Genomic DNA, 21,652 nt, shown 5'->3' on the forward strand with positions numbered 1-21,652 from the left:
CAGCATCAACAGAGGGGAAAAAAGCCAAATAAAAATACACATTGATATCTTTGACTGTACTTACTTAGGAGACAGAAATAATTAATTCACTCCAGTTCTGACCTGCCCTTGTTCCGAAAGTACCTTTTGTGCTGGCTTGTGCCAGCTGTCAAGCTGCTCTTGTGGTGTATGCAGCTGAGGGTTGTAGTGACCCAAACAGGGTTCTGCTGCCTGTGTCCTGCTTTGTCTCAAAACCCAGCTCCAGAGGCAGCAGCCCAGCATGATTTGAGTCAGTGTGCCGTCTTGCACTTGAGGTGGAGTCTCCTGGCAGCTGGCCTGGCTCCCAGGAGAGTCTTGGGTATAGATGTTTTCTCCATGTGCCCTGTGGCAGCAGTATCCACCTCTTCTCTTCTCAGTTCGACCTGTTCTTTCCTTTTCCAGATCGGGTGGTGGATGATCTGAACCCAGTGCTGAACTTTACCCGACGGGAGGTAGAGAACCTGCTGCATTTTGTGGAAGAAGAATCCGACCCTGCTCAGCTCTCCCTCAATCCAAGCAAGATGAAGGAGTCGGTTCTACAATTAGCCTGTCTCAAGTATCCTCACCTCATCACCAAGGTAAGAACGACTTGCTTCCTTCCTGTACAGCACTGTGTAGACAGGAGGAGGACTGCAGGAATCTGGCTGTGTGATGGGGACTTGGTGGCAAGAAGGACACATCGGTGTGCTGGTGGGAATAGGGCCCTCACTAGAGGATTTTTTTACCAAAGAGCCCTGCCCTTCCCTGCAGTATCTTCTATGCATTTAGAGCCACCTCTGCCCTGGACAGGTTTGGGGACAGGTTGTAGGGCACCTCTTTTTTCAACATGGTGCTGTACCAGGAAGGTGTCAGTGGCAAATCCTGGCTTGCTGCCAGCTCTCTCCTTGGGGTGGCTTTAAAACAATGCTGGAAGAAGCCAGCACTTGGCTCCCTTAAGGAGAACCCTGCTGGTAGGGTGGTGCTGCGGGGTGGGCCTGTGGCCCGGTGCCACGGGGCTCTGGTGGCTGTGGGACATCACAGTAGGCTCTGTGCTTTATGCTCCTAGCCTGGCCTTCAGCTTGAGGGTTGTGCTACGTACCCACGTGGTGAGCGATGGCCCAGACGTGGCAGACAGGATGGCTTAGCTGACTCTCGGTCATTTCTCAAGCTGTGCCTTGGTCACTTCTGCAGCAGGGCCCCAGATAGGCTGTGCTGTGACCAGCTGTGCCTCCAAATCCTTTCTTCAGCGCTCCAGTCCTGGAATGGGAACAGTGCTGACACAGGGACAGGGTGGCTGTGGGGTGTGTTGGTTCCCTCTTGTGGTGAGCTGCTGTCAAAACCTCTGTGCCGTGGGTTTCAGGAGCCTTTTCAGCATGAGTCACTGCTGATTGACCGGAAGGAGCACAAGCTGACCAAGGCAGAGAAGAAAGCAGCCAAGAAAAGCTACGAGGAGGAAAAGCGAGCATCCGTCCCCTACACCCGGCCGTCCTACGCACAGTATTACCCAGCCAGTGACCAGAGTCTGACGAGCATCCCTGCCTTTAGCCAGAGGAACTGGTGAGTACCTGCATCTTCCCCTTCTTCCTGCTCTGTAGATGTGAAATGATGGGGCTGAGGACGCTCACCCCTGTTGGTGGGAGCACTGCACTTCCCTCCCTCCTCTCTCACTAGGCGACCAGCCCTCAAGGGTGAGGACAAGCCAGTGGCAAGCGTCCGCCCAGTTCAATCTACCCCCATTCCTATGATGCCCCGTCACGTCCCCATGGGCAGTGCAGGATCAACCTCAAGTTCCAACCCTGCTGTCAACTTCCCCATCAACTATCTACAGCGAGCTGGCGTCCTGGTGCAGAAGATTGTCACCACCACAGGTGAGTTGCTGAAGCAGGAGTGAACTGCTGATGCTCACAGGGGGTTATGATGCCCACACTGAATTGAGGAGAAAGGTGAGTTGCTGATGACCACAAGGACTGTGGGCAGACAGGCATTGGAGCAACTGGTACCACTGCTCTGTGTTTGAGCATCTCCCCTGTATGGCGAGGACTTTGCCTGCAGGTGTCTAAGGGACACGTGCCTGGTGGGTTGTTGGGAGTGAGCTCCGTGAGAGGGCCAGCAGTACTGCTTCCAGACAGGAGTCACCAGCTGTTTGTGTTGGGGCAAGGGAGATACTGTACCAGAGCAGCATGGCTTTTGCTTCCTCAGTCTCTGCTGCCTCCTGTGCTGCTCAAAATTAAATGTGGGGCTTGCTTCTAGCACAGCACAGAGAGGAGAGTAATGCACTGCAAAAAGAGGGGTTTGGTGGTGCATTTCCCATGGCATGTGGTTTCACAGACGCTGTTCTATTTCTTCTCCCACTGCCAGATATTGTGATTCCGGGTACAAACACATCCACTGATGTACAGGCAAGAATCAGTGCTGGTGAGAGCATCCACATTATCCGAGGGACGAAAGGTAAGTTCCTCTGTCTTGGTAAGATTTGTGAATAGGGGCTTGGCCAATGCTAATTCACAAAGAAAATGATGTAATAGCATCAGTTAGTCCCTCGAGAGGGAAAAAATACAAGAGGAGGAAGAGATCTGGACTCCACAGTGGCTCTCTTGCAGCCCATGGTGTGCTCCTGTAGCTGATGCTTCAGGGCTATTGCAGCTGTGGCTGCTTCTGCCTCTGAAAGGAGCCGTTGGACTTTGTTACTGGGCTTCTTGTTCTCACAACACCCATTGCATGTTCTGGGGCAGCCAAACACTTTTCCCAGTGCTCCCACAACAAACGTAGCTCCAGCATGAAGCTCCACATTCCCCACTGGCAGCATGTTGGGTGTGGGTGAGCTTCAACCCAGGAAAGCTGAAAAAGGAGGAAATGGGGAGTGGGGAAGGGGGCAGAAGCCTCCCAGTGATCTTCCTACGTGTTCTGTGGGCCTGGCCTTATGCAACACTGCTGTCCTGTTCTTGCCCAGGCAGCCTCGCTGGCTCACCGACCCAGGGTCCTAAGCTGAGACCAGAAACCCTGAATGAAGTTGTTCTGCCTCTGTTCCAGGGACGTACATCCGGACCAGCGACGGGCGGATTTTTGCTATCCGGACCACTGGGAAGCCCAAGGGCAATGAAGATCGTCGGACAGCTGCCTCAGGTAGGGGCTTGCTCACGTGCTTTCATGCCCGAGTGTTCGGGATGTGCTGTTCCCTGGCTGCCTTCCATTGGTCCCGTGTTCAGACCTGACCCACAATCTTCCCATCACTGCCTCTCAGCCCCCAGCTTTTCCTCCAAGGCTGTGTTTCACCTCCTCCACCTCCTTGCTTCCAGGCTCCCAGAGCTCGTCGCTGGAGTCCGCGAGCAACGGCAGTCACAGTGCCTCATCACCACAGCTCCCCAGCGCGGAGGAGCTCACTCGGCCCATATCCCCCGACAGCCCCGAGATCATCAGCGAGCTGCAGCAGTACGCAGAGGCCGCGGCAGCCCGGGAGTCCCGGCACAGCTCTCCCAGCACCAACGCTGCCCAAGGCCACCCTGCCCGCACGGACAACGCGCCTGGCCTAGCAGCTCGAGGAGCCGAGCAGCGTGCTGGGATTCACTGCATGGCTCCCTCCGTGTCTTCAGCCTTGCCGGCCAGCAGCCAGCACGCGGATGCCCACTCGGTGTTGGACTTACGGGGCAACAAGCGCAAGTCAAGCTCGCCGTCGGCTCCGGAGGAGCAAGCCCTCAGGCAGCAGAAAAAGCGCCAGTTGCCATCATCCGTGCAGCCGTATGAACACGGGTACCCTGTCTCTGGTGGGTTCGCCATGCCTCCTGTCTCTTTAAACCACAACCTAACCCATCCGTTTGCCTCCCAACCAGGAAACTCCTTGTACATGGGCACTGGGTCCTCTTACTACCAGCTGTCCAATTTACTCCCAGACCCTCATCTGGTGTTCCCTGTGACTACTGACCCTCTGCTGACAGCCGGCACCGCCAGCTCTTCTGCTGCTACCTCAGTCACCGCCAGCGTCCCCTCGTTCATGCTAAACCCTTCTCTGACAGGGGTGCTGCCCAGTTACTCGCTTCCCTTCACGCAGTCACTCCTGCCCGAGCCCAGGATGTTTGCTCCTTTCCCAGCCCCCATCTTGCCTAGCAGCCTTCCCAGGAGCATGGCATCTGCCTACCCTGGCTACGTGTCCCCTCACTCGGGCTACCCGGCCGGGGGCCTCCTTCGGTCCCAGGTGCCTCAGTTTGAACCCCAGGAGGTCCCAGAGGTGGGATGCAGCTCTAATGACGAGGACAAAGACGACGATGTTATAGAGATCACAGGGAAATAATGGGCCTGGCTCCTGCTCGGTCTCAGCTCCACCAGGAGGCAAAAAAAGTTGCAGGACCTTCTTGGGAGTCAGGATTTCCCCTCTGGGCCACAGCAGTGGGTGGAGAAGGATGCGAAGGGTGTGGCGTGGTGTTTGTTTTCTTTTCGTTTTGTTTTGTTGGTTTGTTTGTTTTTTAGCTGTCAAGGATCTGAATTGTACTGGGAGCTGGGAGATGGGTGGGGGGCGTAGAGCGGACCTGCGAGGGCCGGGGGGAGCAAGAGCCAGGGGAGGAGGGAAGCAGTAACGCAGACCATAGGAGTGCCTCCCTCCCACGCTCTGTCTGTCTGTCTGTCTCTGTTCTGTCTTGTCTGAAAGGGGGAGGCTTGGTGCCACGAGTCCCTGCCCTTCGCAGGCCTGGAGGCACGGGCTTGACCGCTGGCAGGGCTGAGCTCCTCCTCACACAAACTGCCTTATCTGTGAACTTCTCTCACTTGGGGAGGGGCGGGCCGGGGGCAGTGACTCCAGCAGAGGTTGGGGGCGAAGCATTTTTACTGGGGAGGGAGAGGGGGGACTTTACATTGTGTGTGTTGGGGGGGGGGGAAGGGGGAGGGATTGATGTTTTTTACCAAAAAAAAAAAAAAAAAGGAAAAAAAAAAATCACCCCACCAACAATTTGTCAACTTCTATCAAATTCACATGAAACTTGAGTGAGGGCTCCCCGGGCCCCTGTGGGTCCCACCCAAGCAGCAGAGCCAAGCCAGACCTGGTGGTGGCCACTGGAGGGGAATCCTGGTGACTCCCCCAGCTCCATGACCCAGTGCATCCGGGGGTTGCTGGGCTTGCTGCTCCTTCTGAACAGCACCAGGCACCAGAGGAGGTTGGGATGGGACGTGGTTCTGGCCCCAGTGCCCCTTGCTGGTGACTCTGATTGGAGCAACTTCCCCCTGCACAGAACCTCTACCTTAATTTATTACGCCAAGGCATAATATTTATTGTTGGGGGGGCTCTTTCCTTCGATTTTTAAATTAATTTCCATATTAAAAAAAAAATAATAATAATAAAATGTTGGCCTCTGTCCTGCAGTGGTTGCTCGTCGGGTTGTCTGTGTGGGGAGAAGCAGCCAGCTGCCCAGAGCACAGCCGCGGCAGCTCCCTGTAGCACCCCCAGGAGCTCCCCTCTGCTGCTGGGGAGCAGCAGGAGGGAGGACAGAGTCCCCTCGCTGTGTCAGGGCAGGTGGAGGAGCACGTGTGGGAGCTTCTTGTGCTTGGTCCTGGTGAGGAGGAGGAGGGCGTGAGGAAGGGTTGGCCCTGGCACTGACAGCGAGCACGCAGGCTGCTCCTCTCCGTGCCAGGGCTCTGGAGGAGAGGCAGCTCCATGCAGGTCCCATGAGCACAGCTGGATGTGTGTGGGGGGTGAACGCCCCGGGATGGGGCCCTGCAGTCCGGGACCCTCTTTGTCCCCATCTGGCTGTCACCAGGCCGGGTCTGCGCCTTGGGGGCCTGCCCCAGAGCAGGGCTGGGATCTTGGAGCAGGGGCAGCTTCTAAGGGCCTGCTGTGAAAGCAGCAGTCACTGATACCTGCTGGGACCAGGTAGGGAAGGGCAGGATGTCCTGTCATCCTTCACCAACGGTGAGCTGGAGACCTCCCCTCTTGAGAGAGAAAGAGAGAGCAAGGGGCTGTGTGTGTGCTCGTGTGTCACAACGACAATAAAAAAACGTTCCAGGGCTTTCCTAGTGTCTTTCTCTGTTTAATGGACATTGTCTGTCGAACATAACCACACCATTCATAGAAGCCTTAGATCAACAGTTTAGCTATGCAAATTATTTTAATTATTTTTTTAAAAAAAGACAAACATTAAAATAGTGCTTTCTTCTTTAACATATCCTAGGAGTTGAAAACCGAGGGGTTCTGAGCAAACTGCTGGACAACTTGTCTTTGGATGCACCATGGAAATAAAAATCAAACCCCCCCACAAAAGTAACAAAGCAAATTAACTGATGGTGTTCATGCAAGTTTCTCCAAAGACTTGACAGTGCTGCATCTGTGAGTCATGCCCTCCTGTGCTCTGTGTGTCCCCCTCATGCGCAATCCTGTGCCACTGATTGTATGACGAGTTCGCCCAGATGTCCGTTGCATCCCTGTGAGGCTGTCAGATTGCCGGTGGATTTGGGGGAAGGGGGCAGAGGCGAGGGCTTTCCTTGGCCAGAATAGCCAGGGGTGAGACCAGCGGGCTTGTGAGCAGGACCCGGAGGAGGCCGGAGTGGGAGCAGACTGGCACCGGCACCCTGCTGCAGCCCAGCTCCGCGGCGCTGGTCAGTATAGCAGAGTTCCTCTGGGGGAAGCCTCCCAATGGGGCTTTTCTGCAGCCCTGCACTGCAGCAGGGCACAGAGATGTCCCTGGCACACCCGTGGGTGCTGGAGGTGGCCGTAGCCCGCAGGGAGCAGGCTGGGTGCCACCAGGTGGCCGCTCTGCTGGTGGCCTCCCTGTGTCAAGCACCGGGTGCCCCGCTGGCCAAGTGCCTGCCGTGAGCCCCCGCTGCCCAGCCGAGCACAGCAGGGCCCTGTGCCCCCTCCTGCTCCCTGCCAGCCCACGGCGCCCTTGTGGAGAGGGGACAGGTCCCCTGCAGCCATCAGAGCCTTGGCCAGGAGGTGGCTGCCACCCCTGGGTGAGGGGCCCTGGGGCTGCTCCTCGCTCTCCGTGGGGATCATCCAGGGCGTTCCTGCAGCAGGGGACCTCTCCGAGCCCTTACATCTCCTCTCCCATGGGTCTCCTCTCCCCTCCCCACCCTTCTCCCATCCCTAACGCGTGGTTCTGCTGCAGAGGGTCCTGTCCTGGAACGGGGGCTTTCCCCTCACAGCTTAGATCTTCCTTTTTTTTTTTTCTTTTTGCTGCTGAATTTCTGTCTCCAAATGACCGGCTGGAAGCGGCTGCCGGCGCGCAGCAGGGCTGCGGGTGGTGCTGAGGACAGCAGTGCAGGACACTCTGCCAAAGTTTTTTGGAAGCTGAGGAAGACCCGGGGTGGCCCAGTCAGCCCCAGCGGGGAGGGGTTGGCCCATGGATGGGGTGGGGTGGGGGCAACGCAGCCCAGAGCAGCCCACGCAGGGCAGGATCTGCTGGGATGCCGGTGGGGTGGATATGGGCAGGCACAGAAAGGAAAATACTGCAGCAAGCAAAGGGAGCTTCACTAGAAATGGTTATATTTTGGCCTAATGATGTCAGCTGAACCCCAGAGAATCACTCTCGGTTTGTGGATGGGCTCCAGGCCGAAAGGGACAGGTACAGCAAACGCCTCCGCGACTGGCGTTCCGTGCCGCGCTCAGATGAATTTTGTTAATCCGGGCTTGGGAGGACAGGGAGGGACGGGTGGGGTGGGGGAGAGATCTCGAGGGGAACGTAGTCCAGCTAGATTTCAGTGGGGATGAGGGCTCCTTGCATCTCGAGGGGAGAACACGGCCCCTTCCACGGGGCAACAGCGTCCAGCTTGGAGCCTCCGGCAGATCCGCACCTGCGGGGGGAGCCTGAATGAATCCATCGATGAGTCTCATTTTGTTTTTGTTTTTGTTTTTTTCCTGTTGTTTTGGGGTTGTTACTATTATGGCTTTTCTTTTTTTTTTTTTTTTTTTTTTTTTTTTTTACTACCGCCTTAGTTTGTGGACGGTCTTTTTGTGGTTGGCAAGAGGAGTGTCTCTAGCAGGGTGGGTGGGTCGGTGCCCCACGCATGACCATGTGCTTCCCTCTTCTCTCTGTCGAACGGGACGTGCTTGCCTGATCTCCCAGAGCAGAGACTTTGAACAATTTGTTGTTTATATGATGTATTTATTTTTACTTGTGTTTCATGTCATTTTTTTAAAAAATAATAAATTGTAAGTTGGTATAACTGCCTGTTTCTCTGTCTGGAATTTGTAAAAGCAGCCTGGGCTGGGGTGGGTGGGGCTGGGCGCAGGCGCTGGGGATGACACGGGGTCCGGGGACCTGTGACCGTGGCCAGGTACAGAATGGTTTGTTTCCATTCCCGCCCCCCATCTTCATCACTGCTGCTAATAACCATCACCCCTAAGGGCTGGAGAAAACCGAGGAGAATAAATACTCTGCAGGGCGCCCGAGGCTTCGTGTCTGGGAGAGCTGGTCCAGGCCGCGTGCCCTCACCCCGTCGTGCACCCTGGGATGCGCGCAGAGGCGGAGGGGCCCGGCGTGGCTTGAGGTAGTCGCAGTTCCTGCGGTTGGACGCATGGAGCAGTCCCAAAGCTGGCACCCGCCTGCGAGAAGGGCCGAGAGAGAGAGCAGGCGGCCCCGGCTCACCCCTACAGCGCCTGGGGCTGCCGGCGCACGCGGCCGCTCTTGCTCTCCGGGGAGCGGTGCTGCCACTTCTGGTGCCAGGCCTTCTGCCGCTGCCTTTCCTGGTGCCACAGGGCATTGCAGTAGGTGTCAAGGCTGGTGCCCGGTGCCCCCAAGGCTCGCGGGTCCATCCGGGGGCCCTCGACCCCCTTGCTGCGTCGGTACGGCGGCACCTCCATCGCTTCGTGCTGGATGACGCGGAGGCTGTAGCGGGTGAGGGGCCGGGAGAAGGAGCGCTCCACGGCCTGGCACTCATAGGTGCCGGCATCCTCCCTGCCCAGCTGGCGGATCAGCAGCCCCTGCTCCAGCACCGCGAAGTGGCCGCCGGTCCTGATCTGGTGCACGGGAAGATTCAGGTCACCGTCCCCAAGCCGCCCCGCGCCCCCTCCCTGTCCTCCCCGCACCTCGCTCAGCCCCGACCCCTCGCCACGCCACGCCAGCCACCGGATCGTTGTCTGTGGGGAGCGTGCCAGGCACTCCAGGAAGGTGGAGTTCTTCTCCACGCCGAAAACCAGCTTCTCCGTGGCCACCGCTGTCCCTGCACGGGGATGAGACAGGGTCAGAGCGCGGCACCCGGTGCAGGGGCGATGACAGAGGGTGCCGGGGGCTTTCCCGGTGCCCTGCTGCCCGCTCGTCCCAGCATCACCCTGGGGCTGGTGCTCACCTTCTGCTGTATCCTGGCACTGGCTGAGCACATCGGGCTTCAGCACGTCCTGGCACCGGGCACGCCTGTGGGAGGGTGGACAGGACCACGGTGGCACCAAGTGGAGGCACCCACCACTGTCTGCAGGCTGCCCCTGAGCGGGGTGGCCCCAGCGGGTGCTCACCTCTTCTCTGTCAGCTGGTGCGGGGCGCAGGTCTTGCCGTCCCAGGTGCAGTAGGGGTCCCTGGCCAGGCAGCAATCCGTGCAGGTTTTGCCGTAGAGCTCGCAGCGGTACAGGGCGAGCTGGAACAGCCCCTGGGTGCTGCTCACCAACAGCTCCTGCTGCTCGGGCAAGCAGAACGGCAGCGCTCAGCACTGTGCCGGGCTGAGGCTGCCGGGAGGTGTGGGGACAGAGGGACAGAGCCAGCCACCAGCAGGCTGCTTGGTGGGAGCAGGACCCCAACACGTGCAAGCCCTGGGGCCAAGGGATGCTGAGGATGGAGCGAGTACCCCGTCCCTTTAGGTACCGGTGTGAGGGAGGACTCACCCGCTTCGGTGACAGCTTCATGTCCAGGATGGGAGAAGGTGCCTGGAAGAGAGGAAGAGGTTCCAGCGAGGCTGAGGGCCGGGGTCCCTGCTCCCACCTCCTCATGCACCCGCTCTCTGTGGTACCTTAGAGACGCTGATCTCCTCCAGGTTAATCACCTCGGTGCCGCTGGCCAGCCCCACCTTCAGAACTTTCCCCTCATCTGCCAAACACAGTGGGAGAAGGAGCTGGTGGGGCCGGGCTCCCTGGGGCTGGGGGACACTCCTGCCACCCAGCCACCCTGTGACGACCCCAACCCCAGAGCCGGGCTGATGCCCTACCCGTGCCGAGGAAGAGCACATCGTAGTGCCGGCTCTCCGTCTCCAGCCGGTGCACCAGGAGCCGCCGGAGCCGGTAGGGAACGTTGACCCTCACCAGGACGGGCTGGCGGCCCTGCGGCTGCACGGGCTCCCACATCAGCTGGTGGGAGCGCACGAAGCTGATCACCTCATCAGGGAAATCCTTGGTGGAGCGCAGGAGGGGGTCGTAGGTCTCGCTGGGGCACTGAGGCGACACGAGGGGCCGGGTCACCGCCGGGCTGACCCCTCCTGCCGCTACCCACTGCCCTCCCAGCTCCTCACCATGCCGGGCCGGGGGTAGGGGACGCGTCCCTTGTATTCCACCCAGCGGTAGTCGAAGCCCTCCTTGTGCGCGAAGGGGCCGCTGAAGGCCGCCCTGATGGCAGCCATGGAGTAGACGCAGACGGCGGAGCCGCTGAAGACACCGCTGCGGGGCGGCCGTCAGCGAACCCAACCCACCGCAGGGAGAGGGGCTGGGGGTGCTGGGCTGCCCCGTGCCTGGGCACGGGCTCACCTGGACACCGTGAAGAGGCCGAAGATGAGGGGGTTCTGAGGGTCCCGGGTGCGGAGGAGGAAAACATCCTCTGCAAAGAGAGGGGTGGAGCTGGAGCCAGAGGTGCAGGGGGGGGTTCCCGGCCAGGCGGCTGGGGCAGGCAGCCACTCACCCAGCTGGTCAAAGTGCGTCTGGGTGCCCTGCGGCCCCGGGATGGAGCACACCAGGCGGGCCTTGAGGAACGTGCTCCAGCGGTTGATGAGGCTGCGCTTCCCTCCGACGTCGTTCTGCCGGGCAACGAGAGCTGCACCCAGCCCAGCCCCGCCAACACACCCCCACGGCTGTCCCCGCAGCGGGACACCCGAGCCCCCCGCAGTGACAGCCCCAGCCTTGCTCCTCGCCCCGCTGTGGGGTACCGGGGGTGGGAAGGTGTCTGGGGAGCTGCTGAGTGGGGCAGGGGACTTGGGGCTTTCTCACTGCCATGCAGCAAAGCACAGGCAGAGGTGGGAACCAGGCTCCTGCTCACCAAACCAGCACGGGGTGGTTAAGGTTGGAAGGGACCTCTGGAAGCCCCCAGCCCAACCCTAAGAGAGGGACAGTGGCTTTTCACAAGGCAGCGCTCCCCGTGTGTCCGGCAAGGGGGCAAAGCTTGCCCTGTGTGATCCCAGCCTGAGCCCACTGACCTTGCAGACCCGGGCCACCCTCGCATGGATGTGCCGCCTGTCCCACTGCCCAGCCTCCAGCGCCGTCTCGCGGAAGAAGACGTAGACCTTGTCATCGTGCGGGTTGTAGGTGTCGGGGATGGCAAAGGCACCCACAAACGCAGGCTCTGGAAGCGACGGCGTGCTAGCACCCCGTGCAGGCATGCCCATGCCACGGGGGAGGAGATGGGAGCAGGGCATCGTGCCGAGCATGGCCCCCCTCGTACCGTGCAGCCAGTGGTCCTGGTTCTGCTCCGTGCGGATGTAGCTCTGCTCGGCCCCGCGCACCCAGGTCCGGAAGAAGGCGGCGCTGCTGCCCATGAAGTCGCTGGAGGTGCCCGAATACAGCTCCCCATCTGCGGGGTCAGCGGGGGGCACGTGGAGGAGCTGGAGGTGCAGCCCCCCGCATGCCGCGTCCCCAAGGAGCCCCAGCTCCCGGCTCCCCCAGCCCTTACCAACAAGGAGCGCGGTGAAGGGCTGCCGGGGGCTGTAGGGGCACCGTCCTCGCCCCGACTGCAGGGAGTGGGTCACCAGCCGCATCAGGGCGCCCTGCCAGAGCCCAGGGGGATACATCAGCTCCACCAGCTGATGGAGGAGGGAGCCTCGAGGGGACTGGGTCCCTCTGGGTGCCGCTCACCTTGCCGCGGGCTCCCAGCTGGACGAAGGCGCAGACGGGCTGGTAGGAGCCCGTCCCGCAGGCGAACACGTGGCTGCTGTTGTAGGGCTGCAGCAAGCGGATGAAGTTGGCGCACTCGGTCTGCCCAAGGGGAGGAGGTGGTTGTTGGCAGGGAGGACCCGAGCCGGCGCGCTTTGCAGGCAGCCCCCCGCGGTTTGGGGTCTCTGGGTGCCGAGTGCCTGCGCCGAGGCACAAAAAGCCCCGAGCTGGGGACTCCCGGCCCTGCTCACCTCCACGTCCTTCCCCGCCAGCCGGCAGTGTTCAACCTGCTCCCTGGAGGCTGGCCAGAAGATCTGCGACAGAAGCGCCCGAGGCGCGGGCAGCAGCACGTGTTTGGGACAATTTCACGGGACGTGGCCCTGGGTGCCAGAGCTGCCCCTGGAGAAAGCGGGCAGCCCGGCCCAGGAGCACGTCTGCACCCCCTGCCCAGCACCGACCTTCTCGGGCTCTCTGCCGGGATGGTCAAGATGCAGCAGGAAGATGTGGTTTTTGGCTCCCACCATCAGCCAGGCCCTGTCTTCATCCAGCAGGAGGGCCTGGAAACCCAGCCCGTCCCCTGAGCTCAGCAGCAGGCGGGAGCTGTTGGATTTCAGCAGGTCTGAGGAGCATGAGGTGGGAGGAAGGGCAGCCCGTCAGCGAGCTGCACCTCCCTGCACGGCCCTGGGCCACTGCCGGGAGCTGAGCAAGGGGAGACCCTGCCGGACCCCTGTGGGCACGGCTCCGTCCAAGGAAGTGGGGCTGGGAGATGGAAATGGTGAGGAAGGAGAAGCCGGCTGCGTGCTGCAGGCACCGGTACCTGCCTGGGCCTGGGGCAGGGATTTCCAGGCTGCTTCCCACCGAGCGAACGGGCTCAGCAGCTGCATTCCCCTCCCTGCCCTTGCCATTGGTGCTGGGTCCTCAGGAGAGGACGGGGCTGGCACCCCCATGTCCCACCAGCACAGTGGCTGAGATGCTGGGTGAGAAACCTCCTCTCCTTCATGCTCAGTATCTCCCAAGGCCAGGGGGATTTTCTCCTTGTCAAGACCACTGCGACGGCCCCGTCCCACCCCCTGCCTTTGCACCCTCCGAGCAGGGTGACCCGGGGCTTCCTGAGGTCACCGCCCGGCTGCACGGGGCATGAGGAAGAGCCGGCCCCACAGGACATCCCCCAGCCCGGGGGAAGCCAGACTCTGAGCCTCCGAGGGGTTTCCATCCCCTCGCTGCTGCGGGCTGATAAGAGCCGCACTGGAGACGTCTTCAGTGCCGGTGACCCAAACCCCGTGCCACCAAATGTCAGGGGACCAGAGCCTGGCAGAAGCCCTGTTCGACACCCGCCAGCTGTGCCAGCCCCGGTGGGTGCAGCAGGTCCCGCAGTGACCCCACAGCCACCTCCCTCATGGCCAAACCCCCTCCCCATCGGGGGGGAAGCCACCAGCACCGCTCCCAGCCCCGCGCCCCGTGCCCCATCCTTCCTCCGCTCCCACAGCCTCGGCTGCTGTCATTTCCTCCCCGCAGGCTGCTTGCGTCTTCCCCCGCTGCCCCCCTGCCTCCCCCCTGCTGGGGCCTGACGTGAGGCAGGCGGGCTCTCCGAGCTCCTTTCATTTGATTTCGATTTTCTTTTCTTTTTTTTTTTTTTTTTCTTTCTGAAGTTTTTTTCAACCTGAGAGCTCCTTGCGCCGCCGTGTCCTTGAACCTGCCCGCTGCTGTCCCTGAGTCACATCCCCTGCCGCCGTTCCCATTGTCCTCAAGCCCTCCTGATGCTGGGAGCTTCCTCTCCTGCCCCTGCCCAAGACCGGAGGGCTGCTGGCACGTCTGGCCATGGGGCTTTGAAGGCAGAGCCCTCCACGTTCCCAGCTCCGGCTCCAAGGAAGGACCAAAAGCTGGCCCTGACGCCTGCTCCCGAGCTGGGCCACCAGCAGGACCACTGCTCCGGGGATGTCCCGTGGCACCCAGAGGCACCTCCGTAGCAAGCCTGCCCCATCCCCAGGCTGTCCGGGGCCCTGCTCCAAGCCCTTGGCACAAACAGAGCCTGCCCTGAAGCCCTCACAAAATAATTGCAGGCAGCAGGGATGCAGCAGGATGGGCAGGGAGATGGCAGGTGGGGCACAGGGGGGCTGCTGGGGGACATCGGAGCCGTGGTGCCACCATGGCCACGTCCCTCTCCTGCTCCATCACCCTGCCCATGCCCAGGCAGGGAAAACACCGCGGAGACGCGTTCCCCTTACCTTTGTAGGCAACACGGAGGCGCGGGGCGTGCTGCTTCCAGGCCCCGGCGGTGTCCGGCTGCAGCAGCAGGGCGCAGAGCAGGAGGGCAGCCAGCGGCAGCCTGCGCCCACAGGGAGCCCCCATCCTCGCCATCGTGCCACCACGGAGCTGCTGCCTTCAGCTGCAAGGGGAGAAAATTGGGGCAATGCAGGGAGCAGCCATGGGGGGGGACAAGGGAGCTGCTCCGCACCCAGGCACACTTCTGGAAGCCCCCCCGGTGCACCCAGGACCTCACAGCCTCGTTTGGTGCCCCCCTGGGTGCCCTAGAGGGGCGGGTGGCAGGGCTGGCTGCTGCCAGGTCAGGACAAAGAGACATTTCTGGCCCTTCTCATGCATGTCCTGCACTGCAGCAGCTCTGGCACCCACCCTCCTGCTGTGCTTTCAGCTCTTTGGAGTCCCACAGTGGAAGGGTTTAAACGAGCGTGGAGGCTTCAGGTGCAGGGACTGGGGGCTTCCTGCAGGTCTGCGCAGGAGCAACCACAGCACCGGGAGCTGAGCACCTCCAGCTGCCCCGCTCCCTCTGTCCCACAAGAAGCAGCACTGGGCTGTGCCTCCAGATGAGGTTTGGGGCTCTTAGGGCCCCCCAGACACCCCCCTGCCACCCCAGGGCTCATCCAGAGGTTGCGCCCAGGATTTGGCAGGGGTTTATTCTACCAACGCGCACAGGGTTGCTGGAGGAGCAGGGAAAAGGCCAGCCTCTAAGGACCCTGAAGGTGGCAGCCAGGGCACAGCCACCTCCCCGAGGACACGGGGACAGCCCCAGGCTGCGGGGACACGGGGGTGGCACATCCCTCGTCCGCTGCACCACGAGACCCAGCGGCAGCTTCGTGCCACCGGCAGCATCCCGGCTGCAAAGGGGGGTGGAAAAGGGCAGGGAGGGCGCAGCCCCAGCCCCTCACCCCAAATTTCTCCTGGAGGAAAGGAGCCGGTCCCTGCAGAGTTTACACGGTGAGAGGGGGAGCGGGTGTCTCACGGATGGAAACAAGCTGTGGGTGATGAATCCAGGGCTAAATTAAACACTGCCGACAGCTTTAAATAATCAACTGTCCTGAGCTGGGACTGTTTTTATCGGGGCTTGGAGAGGGAGCTGCTGATGAGGGCAGGCTGCCGGGCCGGGGGGATTTCAGCAGGGTAATGCCTTCCTGGGGCTCCCACGCTCTGGGTGCTGGGGGATTTGGGGGCTTTTCCTTCGGAGACAGGCTCCTGCAGAAGGTCTTGCAGGAGATGGAGCAACGCCAGGAAGAGGAAAGTCCCCCCAGCTTACAGCGTGCTCAGAAACCTCCAGAAAATACAGCTCGCTCGTGAAAGCCGTGCCCCAGAGAGGCAAATTTCCAGGGCGGAAGGGCCCCGGCAGCAGCTCCATCCCCAGGGACGGAGCGTGCCGGAGGAGAGCTCGGCAGCAACCCCCTGCCAAGTGCCAGCCCCACAGACCCCGATTGTCTGGCGGTTAATCCCGAGCCCCCGCGCTCAGGACGTCGCCTTCTTGAGTTACAGCCTGGGGCCAGCCGGGCTGCGGAGGGGCCCCAGCAGCAGCTGGGGGAGCCTGGGGGGGGGCTGAGAAACGGGGCAAAACCTGGCAGCCAGCAAGGGCAGGAGGATGGGACGGCTGCTACCGTGCCGTGCCCCCGTCCTTCACCTCCCCACGGCTCCACGGGGCCCCACGATGCGCTCTGGGTGCTCGGCGGTGCCCCAGGACGTGTCACCGAGGCCACGTCTCACGTCCAGGGGTGGCAGAGCTCGGTGCAGCCCCCCCGGGATGTGATGGATGCCCCGGCAGCTGCTGCGCCCCGCTCGCCGTGCCGTCACGCAGCGGCAGCTGTCAGCCTTGTCCCCTTCTGTGGGGGGCAAAGCCACCGTGTGCCCCCCCCGTCATCCCCCCAGAGCCAGGGGTGGGAGCGGAGCCCTCCATGGGGAGGGGATGGGTGCTGATGGAGTGGGACCCCCGACAGCAGAGCTGGGGTGGCAGTGGGGTGCTGAGGCACTGCCTGCAAACATCAGGGTGAGACAAATCCCCTGGTCACACACATCCAGCAGCCCTAAAAGCTGGGGAAGGGGGCTGAGACCCCCCCCCAGGGCTGGGTCCCCCAAGCCTCAGGACCCCTGGGCGCACAGCCGCATTCCCGGGTGCTGCCCACACCCCGGGGCTGAGCCCAACACTTGTCACTTGCCCACCACATGGCCCGACACCCGATACGGAGGCTCGCCCCGCCACGGGGGCGCTTCCCCGGCTTCCTGAGCCAGGCACGGGCTCAGATGTGCGCGGGGCTCCGCGGGCAGGAGGCCGAGAGGCAGCTGGCCAGCTCCGCAGGCAGGGAGCCCCCGCGCTCCAGGCTGGGCTGGGGTCTCCTCCAGCACCCCTGAAGCTGCCCCCCACCCCTCCCTGCTCCCTGAAGCACGTTTTTTTTTTTCCTGACCGGCTCAGCCCTTCGGGCAGGGATGCTCAGCACCTCGCCAGGAGCTGCTCCGCGTCCCCCCAGCTCCAAAGCCGGGGCGGAGGCAGGAGCTGGCCACCAAGCACCTGCTCCTCGGTCACTCCTCAGAGCGACGGGGCTGTCACCCTGCCTCCCAGCACCGGGCAGCTGAAAAATTGTTTTCTTTTCATCAAAAGCAGGCCCGCTCCCTGCCCTCCTGAGCTAATTGGAAGAGGTTGAGCAGGCGTGGGGGGCTTGGCCAGAGAAAGTATTTTAATGAGGCTGGAGGCAGCCTGCGTGGCCGCCTGCTTCATCTCAGAGCCTCTGGGTTGCAGCTGCTGGGTGGTTACAGCTGCGAGGCTCTGCCCTGCCAGCCTCGGGCCCCTTCGCAGCCCCCAGGGTCTGCCCTTGGCTCCAGCACGCTGCTGCCTGCGTCCCAGCGAGGAGGAGGAGGAGGAGGAGGAGGAGGAGGAGGAGGAGGAGGGATGCCAAGTGAAGGGCCATGGTTTTGCATGTGGCCAAGGGGACTGCCCAGGGCACTCGCAGCTCTGAGCGGGGGCAGCGTGGGAAGAGCAGCACTTCTCCCCGCTGACAATGGGCAGATTGAAACTGAAAGTCTATTTCTTTTCTTTTTTTTTCTTTTTTTTTTTTTTTTCCCCCTCACGCTGGCCAAATGAGCTGACATCAGTGATCTCCTCCTGGAAAACAGGGAAATAAACCTTAGCCCGCTGGTGGGAGCAGCGAAGTTGCTTCCGCACACAATAAGCGGCAGCCTGCCAGCGAGCTGGACGAGAACAATAACCCCACGCGGACATGTGCCTGCGAACCGCATTGTCTGAGGGAAACCACATCCTGGGCAGGCTCCCAGGACCCACGAGTGCTGCAGCAGCCGTGCCGAGCCGTGCCGGTCCGTGCCAGTCCGGGTTTGGCAGTGCCCATAACGCAGGCACGGCTCTGCTGGGGCTGTGCCAGGATTGCACGGGGTCACCGAGCGCGGCGATGGCACATCCACGAGTGTGCCCATCCCATGGTGCCCGCACCGGGGAGCAGTGAAGGTGCTCGTGGAGGCCGGGGTTGGTGGCAGCCAGGGCTTGGAGCAGGCCCCCAAGTGCCCCCACGCCTCGGTGGCCAACTGCAAGCTGATGCCCAATTGTCACAGCTGCCTTTTGGGGTATTCCCAAACATTTGGGGTATTCCCAAATGCGTGATGGCTCTAGGGTGCAGAGCACCTCAGTCCCTGGCCCTCCTGTGCAGACCATGGCAAGGCTCCTCAAAAAGTGGTGGTGGTGGGGAGGGGGGGGGGGCTCAGTCCCCAGCCCCAGCCCCACCCTGGCTGTTTTTTTCGGCCGGTGCATCCCAGCACCTCTGTGGTGCTGGCTTTCAGCCGCCTTCTGCAGCTGCAGGAGCCTGTGAGCCCTCGCGCCCTCAGGGACTCCCCTTGCTGTAATCCCAGCCGCAGTGGGAACAGAGCAAACACGGAGGAAGAGGCAGCCCCGAGCGCTCGGCAGCCACAGTTTACAATAAATCCTTGTCCGTGCTGTAAACAGTCCCCGAGCGGGTGTCAGAGGAGCGCAGCAGGCGGCGGGGAAGCCAGCAACACGCGCCTGCGATAAGGGCTGCCAGCCCCCGGGGCCGGGGGGCTGGGGGCTGCCCAGAGCATCATTAGCAGCACCTTCTGCTGCGGCCACCCCGGGTGGGCACGGCCCCTACACGCCCTGGGGGGTTTCCTGTCCAAATCCTGACCAGCAAAGCAGAGTGAATGCATGAGCCCTGCCTTGCGTCCTCGTGGAATTCGGCGAGATTAGATTAGGGACAAGTGCTTCCCGTATTTTCTTATAGCAGTGATATCTGTGTTTTCAAATTGACCTCGCCATCGCTGGCTGATAAGCCATAGGGGCGTTTGTTAGTTTTTCGGGGACGTTCAGTGCCCTCAGCTCTGCAGGAGATGTTTATGCTCTCCAGCAATGAGCACACTGCAAGCCGTGGATTTCGGCACGCCGGGCACCGCAGCAATCAGGGCATTACAATGGTGCTGTCCTGTCCTCAACTGTCCGGGCACTGCCTGCAGGGTGCTGTGGGGACAGCAGTGGCTCCGCTGGGAGCGGATGGAGCAGGCAGCACACGTCTCAGTCACACTGTGCCATCAGTCCCTTCCCAACAGTCCCCGCACCGCTCTCAGTGCGTTGTTCTTCTGGATGGATTTGGTTCCCTACGGGCACTTCTCCCACAGCACTTTCCCCTCCTCCTGTGGGCACGAGGCTGCATCCAAAAGGTGCTGGGTTCCTGGATCTCACACTGCCCTCCAGCCTCACAGCCCCAGCTGGGCCAACGAAGCCTGCTCATTACAAGCATCATTTCCCCCGGACAGGGCACTGCGCGCTGTCACAGTTTGCACCGTTTGCGGAGGTCTTGTTTCAAGGACAGGAAGAAATTACCCTCTGCTTTCATTTAAGTCAATCGAGTGCTTTGCTATTTGTGTCTGTCCATAACTGTTTAGCCTTCTCCTCGCCATCCTCAAACCGAGTGTCACCAGACCTCCACACCGCAGCTCCCAGCTCCTTGGCCAGCCCCAGCCCTGTCCTGAGACCCTGGGAGGCAACAGGGCAGGGGCTAAACCTCCCCCACCACTCCCTTGCTGTCCCTCCGGCTCTGCTCCCTCCCTGCCTGCTCCATCCGATGGCCCGAAACGAGGCATTTCTCCTCTGCAAGGCTGTCACAGCTGCCTGAAGGCAAGCGATCAATTTTCATTTGGGGGTGGGGGGGATTCAACAAAGCCACCTCCGGCCGGCAGAGAGGTCCCCAGACGGGAGCAGCCCCTTGGAGAAACCTGCCAGCAGTGTCCAGGTGAAACAGCCCCCCAAAAATCACTTTGGAGATCGAGAGCTTGACAGTACAAATACGAGCTTTACGGTCCAAATAAAAGCTTTGCGGTCCAAATAACTCCCGGGATCAAGTTAAGGCGTTAACAGATAAGAGCCCACAAATATCATCACCAAAAACTTTTTCAATGCAAGCTATGGCAAGCCGAGCAGCAGAACAATCTCTGCTCTCGGTTTTGGAGTTGGCGGAAGATTAATCGCGCCAAAGCCGCGCTGCACAAAGACACGAAGTGCCCCAAGCCCAAGTTAAGCCCAGAGGAGCGCTCATTTCCACAGGGTCAAGCCTGCTCCGGTTGTCCGCTCCGCACCGGAGCCGCTCTGCGCTGGAAATGGCAGCACGGTTTCGTCCCACCGGGAGGGAGAAACAATGCCGAATATTCCAGCCGGCCCTGCCAAGCGTACGAGCAATTAAAAAGTTCCCTCGTTACTCACCGAGCAGCCCGGCGGACCCCACGGGCAAGGAGCTGCGGGCGCACCCCGCACCGGCCGCAGCGCGCCGAGCTGGGCGCGCAGGGTGGAGCCGGGTGCCGGGTGGGCCGGAGGCGGCCTTCATTCATAAAAGCAGCCCCGGGAGCATCTGTCCCGGTGCCGAGTGTCCTGCTCAGCCCCCATCCTGCCTGCCGGGCCCCGCGGATCTGCGAGCGGCAATTGCCATCTAGCGGCGCCCGCACCGCTCCGGCCCCTGCTCCAGCGCAGACGGGGCGCGGGGCTCGCCTTAAGTCATCAGGAGCGGCGCTGCTTTGCCCTTTAACTTTTCATTCCCTCGGCTCAAGGCGTACCTCGCAGGGGTGGAACAGTTCATCGGATGCCTCTGCCAAACGTGTCTGCTGCACCGGGGGCTGGGGACGGGGAAGGGCGCCGTGCAGGTGCTGCTCCTGCGCTGCCTTCACGGAGGGAACCCCTTTTCCCCAAGGGGCTCCAGAGGCTGTGTCATGGAAAGGAGGAGGTTGTGTTCCTCTGGATGGATCCAGGCTCCTGTGTGCCTGCATCAGCACCGTGCTGGTGGCAATGGCTGGCACAGCCCAGGGCCACAACGTCTGTGCTATCCATCTACATCTACACCTAGAGATACACATCACAAAGGGTTTTCCCAGCTTCTTGGTCCTAATCCGGACCCATAAACTGGACGCCCACGAGCGCTTGGAGAGCGTTAGGTGCATTCCTGCAGCACGTTTGGTTTGGTTTCATCTGAAAGGAATCCAGGCTCTCCCGAGTCCGAGCTCTCCAAAGCCACTCCAGGATGAGATCCAAAGTGCAGCAAGTGGGGGAAGCTGGGAGATCAGTTTCCAAACTGAGCCCTGCTCCAAATTAACGTGCTGGAAAGGATGCAGCCTAGCAGGGCTTTGGGGAGCAGGGGCTTCACTGTCCAACGCCCCACCGCCAGTGCACTGACCCGGCCATTTCCTAAGTCCTGCCCATCAGAAAGGCCCCGGGGATGACAGCAAGTCCCCAGGTCAGAGGCAGTTCACTTTTAGGGGCTCCATCCCTCTGCCCCTGACCTCCTTGTCCCCCATGGTGGCCAGGGCAGTGACGGGACACTCGCCACTTGCCGCAGCAGAGGTGGTGGCGAGGCGGTGGCACAAGGCAGCTGAGAGGTGAGCCCTGAGCTTTCCCCCAGCTCGGGGCTGTTTCTGGACAAGCCCATCCTCCCATTGTGCTGCCTGCAGCCCTCGGTCTCCTGGGTGTGCGGGGCGCTCATTTCCCAGCTTCCTCGAAGCACACCCAGGCGCTCGGCAGGAAGGCGAGGTGCACTTTAGCAGCTGGAAGCGATCACCAGGCCTCTCCTACATAGGAAACGGGTGAATCCTGGCCAGCCCTGGGAGGCTGCTGACCCGGGGTCCTCCCTGCAGACACCCACCCTATGCCAGGGCGGAGGCTCCGTGCTTCCCGGGCAGGAGATGCTGGGAAAAGCAAGAGTGCACCGTGGAGAACCTCCATGCTCAGGAGAAGAAGAGGAGCCCCAAAGATGCAGGGCACGAAGTTGGATGGGGTCCTGTTCCCCCTCCCCGAGCAGGGCCAGCCTCACCCCAAGCCATTTGGGGCCAGGTGACACCTGGGGGAGGCTGGGCTGCTGACCGCACTGCACCGTGGCCAAGAGAAGAGGAAAAGGGCAGAGAATTGGG

The 21,652-nt window shown here is 61.3% G+C and overlaps 2 protein-coding genes across 9 annotated transcripts in view; one reads left to right on the forward strand and one right to left on the reverse strand.

Moving 5' to 3' along the window:
* Window positions 1-8,140, forward strand: part of RAD54L2 (RAD54 like 2) — a 61,680-nt gene extending 53,540 nt beyond the window's left edge. For 4 of the 5 annotated variants that reach the window (XM_005023854.6, XM_027467236.3, XM_072044095.1 and 1 more), the window contains 6 exons: window positions 421-596; window positions 1,358-1,554; window positions 1,669-1,865; window positions 2,356-2,445; window positions 3,028-3,120; window positions 3,294-8,140. In XM_005023854.6, the coding sequence (XP_005023911.3) occupies window positions 421-596; window positions 1,358-1,554; window positions 1,669-1,865; window positions 2,356-2,445; window positions 3,028-3,120; window positions 3,294-4,282 (1,742 nt within the window). In that variant the 3' untranslated portion in view covers window positions 4,283-8,140. The remainder of the gene's footprint in view (window positions 1-420; window positions 597-1,357; window positions 1,555-1,668; window positions 1,866-2,355; window positions 2,446-3,027; window positions 3,121-3,293) is intronic. The other variant, XM_027467237.3, reaches the window with a different exon arrangement.
* Window positions 7,862-20,719, reverse strand: LOC101805082 (semaphorin-3D). 4 transcript variants are annotated; one of them, XM_027467243.3, is made up of 18 exons: window positions 20,309-20,711; window positions 14,200-14,360; window positions 12,433-12,574; window positions 12,226-12,288; window positions 11,957-12,076; window positions 11,775-11,868; window positions 11,547-11,675; window positions 11,302-11,447; window positions 10,791-10,905; window positions 10,640-10,709; window positions 10,408-10,552; window positions 10,108-10,330; window positions 9,913-9,989; window positions 9,788-9,829; window positions 9,425-9,582; window positions 9,262-9,326; window positions 9,002-9,135; window positions 7,862-8,932 (listed from the first exon to the last, which is right to left on the reverse strand). In XM_027467243.3, the coding sequence occupies exons 1-18, from the start codon at window positions 20,687-20,689 to the stop codon at window positions 8,564-8,566; spliced, it is 2,634 nt and encodes an 877-aa protein (XP_027323044.3). In that variant the 5' UTR covers window positions 20,690-20,711; the 3' UTR covers window positions 7,862-8,563. The 4 variants fall into 4 exon arrangements, with proteins under 4 accessions (XP_027323044.3, XP_071900197.1, XP_027323045.2 ...); XM_072044096.1 differs by having other exon boundaries at window positions 12,433-12,593; window positions 20,309-20,324; XM_027467244.3 differs by lacking the exon at window positions 20,309-20,711 and adding an exon at window positions 19,962-20,271 and having other exon boundaries at window positions 12,433-12,593.
* Between the last annotated feature and the right edge of the window lie 933 nt (window positions 20,720-21,652).

This window comes from Anas platyrhynchos, chromosome 13, assembly GCF_047663525.1.
Source record: "Anas platyrhynchos isolate ZD024472 breed Pekin duck chromosome 13, IASCAAS_PekinDuck_T2T, whole genome shotgun sequence".
Taxonomy (NCBI): domain Eukaryota; kingdom Metazoa; phylum Chordata; class Aves; order Anseriformes; family Anatidae; genus Anas; species Anas platyrhynchos.

Coding starts and splice junctions, on each gene's coding strand:
- LOC101805082 (XM_027467243.3), bottom strand. CDS start 20,689: ATGCACCTAACGCTCTCCAAGCGCTCGTGGGCGTCCAGTTTATGGGTC. Junction 9,990..10,107: donor TGTGCTCTTCCTCGGCACGG/GTAGGGCATCAG, acceptor TGTGTTTGGCAG/ATGAGGGGAAAGTTCTGAAG. Junction 8,933..9,001: donor AGGGGTCGGGGCTGAGCGAG/GTGCGGGGAGGA, acceptor CCCGTGCACCAG/ATCAGGACCGGCGGCCACTT.